The sequence below is a fragment of the Phalacrocorax carbo genome, chromosome 2, assembly GCF_963921805.1.
Source record: "Phalacrocorax carbo chromosome 2, bPhaCar2.1, whole genome shotgun sequence".
NCBI classification, from domain to species: Eukaryota; Metazoa; Chordata; class Aves; order Suliformes; family Phalacrocoracidae; genus Phalacrocorax; species Phalacrocorax carbo.
Genome location: NC_087514.1, coordinates 56,090,544 through 56,106,652, shown reverse-complemented (window position 1 = coordinate 56,106,652; position 16,109 = coordinate 56,090,544). Strand labels below are relative to the sequence as shown.

At 38.2% G+C, this 16,109-nt stretch overlaps 1 protein-coding gene across 9 annotated transcripts in view; it reads right to left on the bottom strand.

Annotated features, from left to right (window-relative positions):
- PTPRM (protein tyrosine phosphatase receptor type M) overlaps positions 1 to 16,109 on the bottom strand; it is a 495,715-nt gene that overhangs the window by 301,844 nt on the left and 177,762 nt on the right. For all 9 annotated transcript variants that reach the window (XM_064442974.1, XM_064442975.1, XM_064442979.1 and 6 more), the window contains exon 6: positions 1,969 to 2,143. In XM_064442974.1, the coding sequence (XP_064299044.1) occupies positions 1,969 to 2,143 (175 nt within the window). The remainder of the gene's footprint in view (positions 1 to 1,968; positions 2,144 to 16,109) is intronic.

Here is a 16,109-nt window from a genome sequence, read left to right as displayed (position 1 = left end):
CATCTTTGGCTTTCCTGTCACTCATGCAATCAATCTTCCATCTGCCCCCTTCAGGCAGTCTCCATTCCTTCACGTTTCCACTGATGTTAGGTCTAAAAGATGCTTCATAATTCTTGTTGGAATGCATACTCTACCCTTTCTTGCTCTCTTTGCTGACTTGCATACATTTCTATTTTTGTCCCCTCCTTTTATTTCCTATTCATGCTATCTTTGCTTGGACTGAAATAACCTCATTTTTAACACCGTGCCTTGTAATTGTACTCTCATCTCACCTTCTCTATTTGTTTCTTTCTTCATCTATCCATTCAGATAGCTCATCTAAGTCTTTATACTACAATTTGTTTTGTCACGTTATCTTCATACACTGGTTATTCACAACCTCCTCCTGTCTTGTCCCGCTTCTCCTCCTGTCCTGTCCTGCTCCTCTCCATTTTCTCTAAAACACATCCACTTTGCTTTGCTTTTTTAATGTCTTGGCCTGATTCTTTATTTATGCCACTGTGCCTCCTGTCCTTCAAACCCCTCCTTTACTGCTAGCTTCTCATACACGTGCTTTCTATACTGACTTCAGAAACAACATCCATGCCACGTTTTCAGATCTAACAGTTTTCCCACACTTTGCTCACTACCGTACATATAAGTTGCCTTTAGGAAAAGGATCACATCTTTAAGAAGTCCTGACAAATCCCATATAAGTTTACAAATATACAAAATAATTAAAGAGTTAGGAAAAAGAAAAGAGCAAATCCCAGATAAACTAATAAAAAAAGCCCCTTAACTCACCTGCTATCTGCAAGCAGAACTGTACAAGCTCTCATACTGCAATAGGTACTGATTTGTTTAATTAAATGACTAAGTCATAAAAACTGTTAATTTTTATCTTAACCCAGAAGATAAAACCTAGAGAAAAATTTGCAAAGCAGACTGACAAGAAGGTACTACACAAAATTAATTTCTTGCTCCTGTTACTTCTTAGCCTGTAAGTTTCTTCAGTTCAATTACAACAGCTATAGTGATGTCATCCATGACAATCTGAATGCTAAACCCAAAAGAAAAAGAAGTCCTATCCAATGAAGGACAGTGTTTCTAAAATCAGAGGATGCATAATAGATGCAAGCGTGTCCTTCCCAATTCCCAGAGGAAAATTCCACACCTGTGGTGAATTTAGTTTTAGGGCACTCATTCACTCCTTGCCAACTTGGAACAAACTGTTTTCTGAAGGAAGAGAAAAAAAGAGCCTTCAGCCCTTCATTTCACTTCTTGTTTGTTAGGCACAGAATGGACCAGAAGGGGAAGGCACATAACAGAACAATGTGGCTGCACAGCTTAGGTGCTACAGAATCCGGTTTTGTCTCTGAAAGAACAAAAATTACATTTTGCTCCTCAAAAAAAACTAGTATAAAAGAAGCAATCAAAATGCGATTTAAATATAATGAATGTTAAGCAATTGGTTTCGTGCAGTTTTCCATTGTAAGGGTGGACATACCTGTATGCATTCTATTTACCTTTAAGTGTTTCCTCTGTTTTTAAAAACATCCTTCCATATGTTGGAATATGTGTATTTTATGTGTTCATTTTAATTGAGATCTTTCATATTTTGTAGTAAATATACTTTTAGAATATACTTTTACCTCCATAAAGGAGGTAAATAGCCAGTATTATGTTCATTCCTGAGAAAAACAATATTGTAAATATACTCTGAAAGGCATTAGTTCTAAACAGTGCATTTTGGGGAATTATTTAAAAGAACAGTCTACAAGTAACTAGTTAATTAGCCCTGGCTTCTTCTGTCATTCTCTTGTTACAGCTGGATAGACTCTTAAAGATTTACCTAAACAGAGTCTATTTATTGAACCTCTTATCGACTTTAACTGGCTATGGGTGACATTCTTCCTGTATTAGCAATTGCAGGTCCTTATACCATACACTGAGCATGCAAATACTGATTTTTTTTAAATTGTGAAATACCTTTGACTATCAGTTCTGCATAGTTTGATACACCAACTCCTCCTTCTGTCCGAATCATGCAGCGATAGTTGCCAGCATCCCGCTTCGTGGCATTTACCACACTAAAAAGAGCTACAAATCGGCGAAAGTTGGACACTTTTATGTCCTTCAAAGGTGCATCCCTTACATAAATACCCTAGGCAAAGAAAGAAAAATAAAGAATATTGTTAGTCATATTTAAAAAAAAAAAAATCCTGCAAACCAATTTTATTCCTCTCAACTTCCCCGAGAGAGGAGGCAAGATAAAGGCAGAAGTCTGTATGTTACTTTTACAGATGTTTACGCTGTGTGAGACTTTACTGCCTTCCCATGTGACTTAAACCATTCATCATCAGTGGGCAACCACTCATCTGGAACAGCTGCTTTCAACTCTTTATAGATTAACTAATAGAAAGATTTAAGAGCAATGTAACATTTACTTGCTTGGCTTGCTTTACACAAATATTTAAAGTTATTTCTTTTAAAGAAACACGAAACCCAGCATACTCAGTCTCCGCTTTCTCCTCCCCTCTGCATCTGCTACTTGGCATATGTATCTTGCACAGCTTGCACGGAAATGTCAGTGGGTGGTTCTCATATAGCAGCACCTACACATGGTGTTATCGGCGACTCAGGTGGAAGAGACTAGGCGCCAATTTACCAGGTGAATGACCAACAAGGCAGAAGCTGTCACCATCTCCCACTTCCTCAGCATGACACTGGGAACTGGGCAGTTTCTACCTCAGTGCACCGTCTTGCCCTCAATTCAACATACTGCATGCACGGTGAAAGACAATGCACTATGTGAAAGTCGAGGAGCACAAGGCCCAGCATAAGTGCCATGCTACCGGCCCGCTCCCTCATGTGATCTGGTGCGTGGCTGGAGGAGGAAAAGAGGGAGGACAGTGGACAAAAGAGCGTAGAGGTGATATCTTGCCATTGACACAAAGATGAAGGCAGAGAGACTTGGCTCTCAGATCCTCATGAGAACTTGTGCTCCACCTGCCCACGAAATAGGATACACGCGCTATAAACACTTCAAAACCCTCAGAAAATGTAAAACCATCAAATTACTAGAGCTGGCTGAAAAAAGCATACACAAAATCTAGTGACAACATTTATTCAAACAAGCAAGCAAGCAAGACACACTTTTCACAGAAACATACACATTTCAACAAACTGAAGGCTATGGCCATTATCAAGACATCAGGAGAAACTGGAGAACCTCAGCAAGCACCTCCCAAAAGACGGTCTCTCCAGGAAGGCATATGTACAGTCTGATGCTCTGTAATGATACCAGTTATGTTTAGTAGGTTTTTCTGACTTCACGAGCTTCATGCAGGGCAAGGGTCCTGCACTACTGAGCTTCTATAATGTCTGTTTTTCTGCCCTGGAGTTTGTAGGTTGTCCAGCAGAATGTAAGACCTATATAGGAAATACTGACCTCAGTTTGTGATGACCTTTACTTGCCACCATATTGAAAGTACCCTTAAAATACCAGTTATAACCAGAGAGTTTCAAATACCAGCCACATAAAATTCAACTAATCCATAAATCACAAAACCAACTCGAAGTTAATCATGTCATTAATGCCAAAGAAGCAGCATAATTGACAGTAAATACTGATTCTCATGCACATTAGTGTTATTCCCTCTTCAAAAATAAATGTGGGTGATGCACGGCTTATTTAAGAAAAAAAAAGTTTGTACGATGCCCAAAGAAGAATGTACTATCATGCCTTAAAAATTACTCAGTATTAAATTATTACTTGAGAATTACTTCAGCTAATTGCCAGCTCCTTAAAATTCCTGGAATTCTGAGCTGCAGATAAACCGGCTTCTCTGACACGGCACGGCAGTTACCAAAAACAAAACCTGGAAAGAAACGTTTTAAACTACTATTTCAAAATGACTGTTTTCACTGTGTTTGCCATTGTAGTATCCTTCTAGCAAGAATGGCTGGAGGTACCAGGAAGAAAGCAGAGCGGGTTAATTATGATTTTCGAGAACGAATATTTCTTAAGAGCAACATTATCTTTTATCTAAGACAATAACTGATTAATCCTAATTATCAGAGCTGCTGACCAGTCACAAACAACACGGTTTTAAAGTGTGTTTCTGCAGCTTTCAGACTCTTTAAGGTCTCTGTGCATAGCCAAATCATGTATTTACATTACATCCACCCACGCCAGTTTTTCCTTTTTTCTGGTCACAACATCAGGAAGCTTTACACAAGCTATTTTATCTTGGCAAGAAACAGAGTAAGGTATTCTCTAGGGAACAACATACCACAACACGCTGATTAGTTCTAGTACCTAAACTAGCTCAGCTCATTTAGAGTGTGAACATGTCTCTCCACACTCCAGCCTGCACGGTACACCCACCCTTCAACGCAGGACATCTGCATCCAGAACGTACCAGGACTCTCATGAGTTATAGTACACTGAAGAACCCTGTAAGTATTTTAAGAACTAACATTTGCTGTTCGCATCCAACAAAGGCTACAGGATGCTGTTAAAAGGAGAAAGAGGTGAAGGGAAAGGACTAGCCCATGCCTGAGGCAGTGTAATTTCTGCCTTAATCTGCAGCCAGTGAAGAGAAGAGGCCATGGGATGGTGTGATGCGTGCACACTCCTCACTGGCCTCGCACAGAGTACTATCTCCTACCGTGCTGGCCCCCTCACACCTCCCGAAGGCCAGTAGAAATGCTGAACAACACAGCCTGGGTCATCATATAAACTGACAGCAGCCCATGAAGGGAACTGCTCAAATACCTGGCCCCATAGGGCATACTTCCCATCTATTTCTGTGCATAGGTAGAATGAAAATTGGAACTGATCAATGCATTGCAGCATTTATAATAAATTATTGTTTCACTGGGGTTCCATAATCTTTTTCACCTTCCACATATTCTCGAACACATTTCTCTTGCCTGATTCCAAATGTCTTAACTGCTGTTCTACAACAGGAAATCTTAGTTTGATCAAATAATCAACTATGTGGCCATGCAACACGTACTATCCATTCACATGTCAATAATTTAGACTGAAAAAGAGAGAATCCAAAGCCCATTTCAGAGGCACACATCATTTTGCTCAAATGAACAAGCTACTTGAGCCTTAAAAGTAATTCAGCTTGGGTCTACAGAGGATTTGAGCCTTTTTGTCCCCCACTGAAATCCAGATTTGAAACAGGTTATGGTTTCAAAATTCAAAACAAATTGGTGGCTTCAAAATTCATGAAGGAGCTCCAGAATAAAAAGCCTTTATTATTATTATAACACACCTGTAAAACATATGTGAGATTATTATTAATAAAGATTATCTTGACTGACTTCTCTTAAACATTACAAACTCACAGAGGCAAGGTGTAGAGTGTCTAATTATATGTTAGAACTCAAATAGTCCCACAGAAATCACTGGCATGACATTTCCTACTAGAACTCAAAGGAAAAAAAGAAAACCAACCAGATTTTTTTGTGTAGTCTCTTTGGGAAAAATATTTTCAAGGAAAACATAGCATCTGGAACAGACGAAGACTAAGAAACATAACTGCTTTACTTTCCACAGGAAAAAATACAGCTCAAGAGAGCAAGTCTTCCCTCTCTTCTGGGACGACAGCAAATGAGGAGGAGAGCCGCCTAATTGATTTAAGCCTGAGCATAACGGAATGGTAATGAAGGTAATGAATACAAGTATAAGAAAAGCTCAATCCACAGACATTGGAGAAGAAAGTTTAAAAAAAAAAAAAAGAAAAAAGGGCTGCTCAGTAAAAAAAAAGACCCCAAAAAACCAACCAACCAAAAAAACCCCAAACAACCCACACCTACAATCTTTCCCAAACACTTATTTCAGCTGTGGACAAATGGCAAAAGACTATTTTTAGTCTGAAAAAACTCTGTTTGCAATTTGATATACAAATGCAGAATGGCTTCTCTTTTAACTGTACCCACACGGCCAGCTTCGCTCCCTTTCTTTGTGATTCACATTTTGCTCTCTCTGAGTTACTGCACAGTGTCTTCAGGAAACTGCACAGGTGTGACAGTGGTCATTAGTTAACTAGGCGAAATTTGGAGGAGAATGTCAATAATATTTTCTTTTCCATATTTAACAGGCCCCATTAAGCACATTGTATGATAAATGACAAGCTCTCAGTGCCGACTGTCAATAGCTATTTCATTTAGAACAGCCAGAAATAACTTACATCAAATGAACATTCATTTATTGAACAGATTAGTATGTCGCGCTACAATTTTTTTTACAAAGAATTATTTTTAGTAGCATTCACAAAAATAAGCTTCTAACACTTAATGCAACATTCTGAATTCCCACAAATAAAAGAGATAACTTACAATCTATCGCTTTACTAATTATTGTCATTAGAAACTTAATTTCAGTTCCTTTAAGATAGATTTTGAAATTTACTGACAGGTCTTGCAAACTACCAGTTTTTATGTGGAAGCCTGAGTCTTCACAAATATATCATAATTTATTGAAAATTAAACACACAAAAAAGACAAGTTTGTAATTTACTAATCCCATTCCAGAAAACCATATAAAATTCATGATTTACAATACACTGGGGTACTCAATATTAAAACCCTTTAAAACAGGTCATCAGAGCAACTTTGTAGTGTCTTCCTGTTTTTTGGGTGGGTTTTGTTTGTTTGTTTGCTTGAAATACGATACAAAGATAAAGATAGTTCTTTTTACTCTTTTACTTTAGCCCTGCTTTGCCGCGTGAAAGACAGAGTCTTTACTACAGATTCTGCCTCTGGGACTTGGAGGACTTTGTGAACAGGACACTTCAGTCTTTGGAAAGAGGAAACTGCCACAACCATTTAATGCTAGACCTGCTTGGACTACAAAGGCCACACCCCCAGGGCCGAACTATCCAACCTTCTTAGAGCAGAAGAATTTTGACCACAAAACAAAGATTGCAAGATGTTGAGATCCAGAAATGAAAACAACAGGTTTCACTGGCTGCTGAGCAACCCAAACGTTTTCAAATGCTCAGGGAAAGCTTTTAAAAAAAGAAATACACATAATTCAAAAATGCTATTTAAGCCATCTAATGAAAATACATAACTGGTGAGTCACTTGAAAGAATAAATTTTCTATTAAACAACGTATTATTTAATATATAGGGATATTAAAAAAAAATCTTAATTTAACCTCAGGATACATACAGCTTGAAAATCCATTTTCCTAGTACCAGCATATTAAATGTATACAGAGACAGCTTAAAGCACTTTAAAATGCACATTATTTTTCCATTTTAGGCAAGCTAGAATGAAAAGAAATAGGTTGATGGTTATTTAAATTAGGCTTACAGTCTCTTTTAGGCATTGAACTAACTCTAAGTCTTCTAAATGAACAGCAATTTAGCAGCAACAGGATATATATTAAACCTTTCAGAAATACTTTTAACAAAAATGCGACAGTAATTCAAAGGGATTGAAGTTCTGGGATGTTATATCCAGCACTACCACTGCATTAATCATTTTCAAGGCACGTTTCAACAAAAGACTTAAAAGGAAACATCGGTCAGTCACCCTCTGTCCATACAGGTAGATTAAAGCAGCTTCTCATACATTTAATAAAAGAAAGGGCTTGCATTATCCCCACTTTCAAATATGCACATTTATAAAATTGTGATTAGAGTCATACCAGTGGGATCTCAAATAACACCAGCAGTGCCAGAAGTAATTTTGTTTAAAATATGTATAAAATCTAAATCAAATAGTAATTAATACCTCAACAAAATTGCTTCACAGAGTCCATATCTTTCCAATAATTAAGACAGTTGGCTTTACCTCTGAATTTCTAGAGCTGCTTTCATAACCAAGACAACTGTTTGTCAGTCTAGATAAGAACCACCACAGATCCTGTGATTATCCTATATTTATTCCATCTGTGTAAGTTAACAGTGTATTTCATTCAAGTAATGAGGCCATGCCGGAAAAAGATTATTATTGTCCTATTTGGAATTATTCTGCTATGAGCCAGAATTGCACTCTGCATGTGTAACTAATGGGCATTCAAGCAAAATGTTATTATTTTACCTTTCAAGAAAGATTTTAGCTTCCAATATTTTTATGCTTGATAACTGAGGCTTTTCTTCAAATCACACAGTTCTTGACAAATCTCTGTTTTTTATTAGTAAACCAAATGCTGGCTGGAGCTGCCAGGTAATATTGTAAAATATTACTAAAGTTACACATTGACTTATCAAATATTAAGCAATGACATCTATTTGAAGATACAATTAAACATACATAAAGTAAACAAAGACGTTATTGCACTTTCTGGAGTCATTAAACTCTGTTTACCCAAAGCAGTCACTCTGTACTTACATACTGAAATTGTTTTGTATCCCACTGACAGGATCAAATCTGTCATTACTACACAGAGATTTTAAAACGAAAAAACCCCAATACCCTCCTCAATCTATTTTTTATTTTTACATTAAATTCCAGGGCGATTGAGAAGAGTTGTTATTCTCTAACAATTTGTCAGTGCTCACTAAAATATGTAAAATCTCAAATCTTCTTTCCATTCATCTTTAAAAGCACACAATAGAATACAAAATGACTGGTAGGGAACTACATCCTCAGAAACATCTGGAGAAAACAGAGCACCAGGAAATTTCCCTCAAACGTAGACTTTTATACTGAAGACAGAAATTATGGCAATGATCCACGTACTAAGCATATTGCTGAACCTACTGTCCTACTTACAAAGTCATTTAATCTAACACTGTATCTTAATTCTTTGAAATACACAATACTATGTACGTCTCAACATCACCTTATTTGTATTAAAAATTCCAAGCGTTAGGATGAACACCTTGCTAAAAACTGAAGAGAACATACAGAGGTTCATAAATAGTCTGACTTGGAGTTCTGTAGATGCCAGGCTTACAGAGGGGCTGGGAAGGTGGAGAGTGATGAGGAGAAAATGAGAAAGTAAAGATCATTAGCATAATTTTCACCCATACACACAATGCAAAGCATACTAATGCAGGCATTTGCCTGCCTTTTTTATCCAAGTACATAATTCATCTGCCTCTTCTATCCAAGTACGTAACAGGAAATTTAAAAAACAGCACAGTCATGTTTTTTCACTCTTCACTGGAAAAGTCCTATCTTGTTGGGAAGAAAAGCAGCATGGGATGAAGAAAGTCCAACTTGCAAGTTCTGGGGACAACCTGAAGTCTATTCCAACGTTATGACTAACCAGAATAGCAGGCAAAACCAAAGAAATAGCAAGTCCTGCAAAGCAGGTAAGGAAGAAGTAGCCAGGAAGGAAGCACACACATATTTGATGATGAAAAACCATGCCCTGTTCAGGGTGAGGAAGCAACCTCCTGAAAAGATCCTTTCAAATGGGAGGAATGAACGGCAAGAAGACACTCATGCCTATAGTTAAAGCAAGCTATGGCAAACCCCTCAACAGTGGCAGGGTGATTCGTGAATAAAGACAACCATAGCAGTAATAACCAGTGACAAGTTAGGTACATACTGGTTCATTTAAAACAGAGAAGCTAATGTAGCGGGGTTTGGCTGGAGGTGTTTAGGTCTTAATTACTGAGTCAGTCATGTAGTTTAACAGCTCCCACCCCTAACACACACTTCCTCCAATGCTCTGTTTCCTTCCTATCATCTTCCCTTTGGGTTTAATTTAATTTCATCTTTGGTTCTCTTTGCCTCAAAACAGCTTCAACAGCCCTCAGTCTTATAAAAGAAGCCTCCATTCAACTCCAATTTGAACACGATACCTCCCAACAGTACATTTGTACATTTTAACTACAGTATTCATTGTAAAGGTCACTGTTTCTTTCTCCCAAAGGTCCACAGCATACCACAGAAAGCTTATTGAATTTACTTCATCAATTGCCTAACTCGTATGTGTCCCTAAGTGATTCTACTGCTGTTGAACTGCGCTTTGTATCAAGGCAGTCTTCAGGGCCCAGAAACAGGCGTACCTAACATGCTCTTTAAAAGCAAGCTGAATTTAACCAGCCCCCTGTGGTACAGGTCAACTGTTCCATTACCTCAGGTTTGATAATCGCCATGTGCTATACTATTTAACACTCCAGAATAACGGAAGATTAAGACATCAAACTGAATTTCTTGAAAAGTGAATGCTACTTGTGTTGCTTGATTTTCAAATTCAGATAAGAATACCAAAATGGTTAGACTGATACAGGTAATCCCAGAGTAACTTTTCATATGGGTCACTTCATCAAATGAGAATATACATGGGGATGGATAGGGATGGGGGAGAGGGATAGGTTTGTGTGCATCCCCACTAACTTGCATATGTCTGTAAGTATTTGCAGGTAAGCAAATTTTCTGCAAATCAATGTATTTAGTCCGTTCATTAATATCTGATAGTTTCTGAATACTTGAGAGACAGTTCTAACACAGCGGAAAAGGAAGAAAAAGAAAGAACAACTACCTGTTTCCAGAAGCTTTTTCCCACAGTCCAAGTTTCGTATCATCCTTGTTAAATAAAAATAATAACGGCTCTCTTAGGTGGCACTTCTGACTCTATAGATATAAGGTGCAACAGGACATCTTCAGCAAATGAGAAGGACTAAAATCCACTGATTTTTCAGGTTACTCGCAAACAAACTTTTCCAAGCTGTCTCCAGCTGTCTTAAGGTTTTGCACTGTATTTTGGATAACATTTTAAGCTTCCACAGCACTTTGGAATGGTGGAGCTGGTTCATGAGGATAGGAGTGAAGTTTATTCTTCTGTTTACCCTTATCTGTATTTTTTTATTATTATTAATAACAAAACACACCAACATTTCTTCCTGGTTACCGACATTTGGCTCTTGTGCCAGGCAGAGCAGTCTGGGTAGATTGCGAAGCTTGCCCCATGGAGCAGCTTTGATTCCCAGGTTTCTGCAATGTTTCTGAGCGGGAGAATGTAAGGCTTATTTTTGTCTCCACTATTACAGTAGGAGCATCTTATACAAGTACTGTAAGGCTAGAATATAGATTCAAAGTAGCTATCCACCATCAGGCGTTTTAGGTTTTTCAGCTGTGCATTTCATTGGTTATAGCATCTCTGTGAACCCCAGTCATGCTACACAGGAAGCAGGTGGAAGGAAGATGTCAGTCTAACATCCATCAGTGACTGTACTGGGGCTCTGACTTAGCAAATTGGCCTCTATTTTTCTGTTTACTCAATGGTTTATTTTTCTAAGGAGCATGCAGAAATCCCTTGCAAGAAACAGCCTGAGCAGCCACTGCTGTGGAGGAAAGATTTCATTGTGCTTGGATACAAAAACACAAAGACTGCAGGTTCGCAAGACATTTCCAACACTTCTGAGAGTAAGTCAAGTTCCCTGATTTTGATAATTTAGTCCTAAAGCAATCTCACCACTTGGAGAGTCATGCCAGTGATAAGAGCGCACAGCACCTGATGTGCCACTCAGCCTCACTGACACTAACCTATAAAGCAGAAGATGGTGTCCAAGGAAGAAACTCACCTTAACTGTACATTCCTACCGCACTCCAAACATGTTTTGTAAATTCAGCTGCACATAGTTTACTAATGGAAACACTAGGCTGGATGGTTTCTGGTGGTCAACTCTGAAACATCGCTGAAGTCAAAACACCTCACAGATACACTGACTTCAAGATGTCTTTCTGGTTCTTGCATATATTCACTGCGGTTTATCATTAACAGTCCACAATTAATTAACTTCTAGTCTCTGATATCACTAATAATTGAAGATTCTGTAAGAGAAATCTTAGCAGCAGAGAAAAATTAATCAAATCTATATACCCATAAGAATAAAACCAGTAAACCCAGGTCAAAAAGCCTGGCTGGTGTTATCCCTGATGGGAGATTGCATCCCAACAGACAGAAGAGAGAAAAGGATTGCTCTAAGTGTGATGAAGCCTCCAGCCCTGTTGACCAGACAAAAGCGATGTGACTGTGAACAAAGCTTGTCACATAAGCAATGCATTCATTTTCCTCAAAGGATGAGCATCTAACCTAACAACTCTCTTGTAACAGGAACTGGTTTGGAAGTTTAAGTATATATAGTCAAAAAGGTAGTTGACTTTTCATACAATCCAAATATATACTGTCTTAAGGTATAAAGCTTGTAGTATATGCATTTGCTCACAGCTAGAGTGGAACAATTACAATTAATGTAGGTACCTTGTTCCAAGAATTTGGTGTGGGATCTCTAATACACATGAACGAACTTCAAACTTTTCTAAGTTTGCATTGATGTTTAGAAAGCTGAGACTTGTTAAATTTTTTTCTTATGCCTCTCTTTAGGGAAAGAGAGTATGTAAATCAAACTAAATCCTTCTATCGCATTTTATCAAAGTTCTTAAAATGCAGAAAATCAGAAAAACTGAATTTTGTCTCCTAAAAAAATTGTGACAGTTTGTGCAAATTAAATCTCAGGAAGAATTAAAATAAATGCAAACTCAACTAGCTAACACAATATTGTACGCAGATGTTTATAAAATTGTGCTGTAAAAATCATGTAAGTGAGGAAGAACAGGGATATACAGATAACAGAACACATTGTTCCGCAGATGTTTCAAAGTACCTATTCTTTGCATTTTCTTTACTTCACTTTTGTAAATCATATGAAAAGGAGCTTCTTTTTGCCAGTTCCTAGACTACTGGCATTCTATACACAGTACAAGACTGCAGCCTCTGCATTAACAGATGATTTTGTGTTTCTGACAGTCTCCTAGCAATATACTTCTCCTCCCACATAAATTGCTGGCATTTGAGTGTGATCAGAGGTTTAATAGGTCAGTGTTCATCGATAGCCAAAGCCCCATCCCAACTGCTTTGCTGGGTTTCTCTGTGTGCTCTTATTGCTGAGAATTTCCTTTCTCTTCCTTTATGATTGACAGAAGTAAAAAGAAATAAGAATTGTAAACTGAGAGAAATAGAAATTAACAGAAAAGACAGACCAAGAAGTTAAAATGGAAAAAAAGGGGAATCCAATCAACAACTGAAAAGCAGTGTGTGTACGTAGGCACATACCTCACCCAAGAAACTCCATTTCAGTATTTCCTTATCAGTAAAGTTGCTACATGCTACAGACAGGAATAGTGATTTTTAAATATTACCACAGAATCATAAAATGACTGTGGTTGGAAGGGATTTCTGAGAATCATGTAGTCCTAGCCCCCTGCTCAAAGCAGGGTAACTACAGCAAGTCGCTCATGACTGCATCCAGCTGCATTTTTAGTATCTCCAAGGATGGAGACTCCCTAGCCTCTCCAAGCAACCTGCTCCAGTGTTTGAAAACAATAAACATTTTTTTCCTTACGTTTAAGTGGAATTTCCTGTATTTCAGCCTGTGCCCATTGCCTCTTGTCCCAGCACTAGATACCACTGAGAAGAGTCTGGCTCTGTCTTCTCTACTCATTTCAAGAAATCCCCTGGTCCTTCCCTTCTCCAGACGAAATAGTCCCAGCTCTGTCCTTTTATGTCAGATCCTCCAGTCCCTTAACCCCACTACAGCGTGTCTGTATCTTTCTTGTACTGGAGAGCCCAGAACTGGACCCAGCACTCCAGATGTGCCTCCACACTGCTGAGCAGAGGGGAAGGATCACCTCCCTCGACCTGCTGGCAACGTTGCTCCTAATGCAGCCCAGGAGGCTGTTAGTCTTCATTGCTGCAAGGGCATGTGGCTAGCTCATGGTCAATTTGTCCATCACCATCACCAGGTTCTCTGCAAAGGTACTTTCAGGCCTCTCAGGCCCCAGTGTCGTGGTGCATGGGGTTATTCCTTCTCTGGGACAGGACTTGGCACTTCCCTTTAATGAGTTTCATGAGGTTCTGCTCTGCCCATTCCTCCAGCCTGCCAAGGTCCCTCTGAATGGAAGCCCAACCCTCGGATGCACCAGCCACTCCTCCCATCTTTGTATTGTCTGTGAACTTGCAGATGGTTCACCCTATCATCACCCAGGTCAGTAACAAAGAAGCTAAACAGTACTTGTCCCAGTATCGATTCCTAGGGTACGCTCCTAGTGACTTGTCTCTATAATGCATTATTATCCATTATAAAGTATAATCAGTATACATAATGAATGCTATACATAATTGCTGACATGTGCACAAGTTTTTCTCTTAGTCAAATATAAACTTAGCTTAGGTTTGTTTTGTTCTTTCTTTCTTTTTTTAGCCTAAGGTAAGGAAATTGGTAAGACAGCCAGGCCATCTGTACATGTGTTAGTTTCTAATTTCTCCTCAAAGAACTTAAAGCCTTCCAACAAAATTCAGGCAAATTTGAAGGAATATTTCAGTTCATATCACATCTGTAAAAATAAACAGCACAGTCCTGCAAGGTTACCCAAAGCATAAGCTAAAGTATATTATAGGCATCAGACACTTCATATTTAGGGCAGATAATGAAGGAAAAGCTTTCATTAAGGATCACAGCTCCTTAGACACTGGGTATCACAAACATGACACACATCACAAGCCTCCTATACTCTGCTGTTCATAGAACTTCTTCTGTCATCTGGTAAGATTACTGTGCAATTAATGAAAAGCAACTAAAACTGATTAATGACAATTAATGGAAAATATATGATACTGACTGCAAGTAAGGCACTAAATATATACTGGAGTGGAGAGGGGGACACAAAGGAGTTAACATACCAAAACCTGAAGATAATATGAAGTGGTTATCAGAATTTAAAAAAAAAAATTCACTTTCAGCTATTCAATAATGGGTCCTTCCTACAGGACACTAATTATCCTTCTAACAGTAAAATCAGCTCAGGTAATCTACAAAAACACCGCACAGCAGGATGCACATGCATCCTGTGTAGTCTTGGCAAAATCTTTAGTCGATTGATGTCATTAAAGCTCTTCTCAGGTCAATGGACTCACAACAATCTGCTATGCACAAGGTGGCTTCATCAGCCTCAGAAGACTGAGCTATTTATGAGCAGGAAGAACAATGAACTCCTGCACTCCCACAGTATACAAAAGCACCTACTGATCAAACCCAAACTATTTTTTTTAATGTTCAAAAAAATATTCTTTAGGCCAATCTCATTGTACAGTTTACAATAACAGTTCCACCTGTTTGTGTTACTAAGTTGTTACATATGTATATGATTTAATTTTATCAGGTAAAATACTGCTTCATTATCTTAGTACTCAAAAAATGGCTAAAACACTTTTTCCTCAAGTCCCTCCAGACTTAGCAATGAAAACAGTAATTACGTGAAAGCCTTAGAGAGCTTAGAACGTAACAAAAAATTCTTATGAAACTCTAGGACTTTGGTTCACCTTCTGGGATACTTTATGTGATTTACATAAACAAGCACATGTAAACACACACACTATTTTGTATACCCCATAAATATATTTTATTTTCATAACGTGCCGGGAGTCATTGCAGTGGTTGCACATTCTCACAAGGATGTGTTTCATACCTCTCATTTGTGTGTATGTATTCCTAAGGAAAACAATTTGCTTTCCAGAACTCCCTCTGACACGGGATTAAGCCTCTTCCTTTGAATAAATAATAAATAATGTATACAGGTTTTGCAGTTTTGTATGTAGAGGAATAAAATTTTTCATACTCTTCATACCTTCAGCAAAAGATTACTGAAGATACAAAAAAAAAAGATATACACTGAATAAGGTGGAAGACAGCTTTCAGGAAAGGAAAGAAGAAAAGCCAAATCCCTTATTAGCAGGTAATAAACTGTTTACATATGGCAGAGAACACTGGCCTTTAGACCAATACTGTTCTTAGTTTCTTGGCTGCAAATGAAGTAGCGTGCATTCTGCATGCATCAACCATTGATATGAAAGATTTCACCCTCTCCCCTTCTACCAGAGAATACCCATTTGTCTCTTGCTATTGGTAAGTCTGATGATGCCGCTTACTACAGCTGTCAGACATACCCTGAGGTATTGTTATTTGCTTACCTTCAACTAATTTTTATGCTTAGGTCTCTACTTCTGCAATAAAAGTCATGTGTCTGAGAATTAAATTTTTAAATAATTATTTGAATTTCCACCACGTTTCAGAATGAGGCTAGGAAAAATATTACTTCAGTGAAGTGAAGACCTCCCTTTCTCATCAACTGTAGCTTTCCACTGT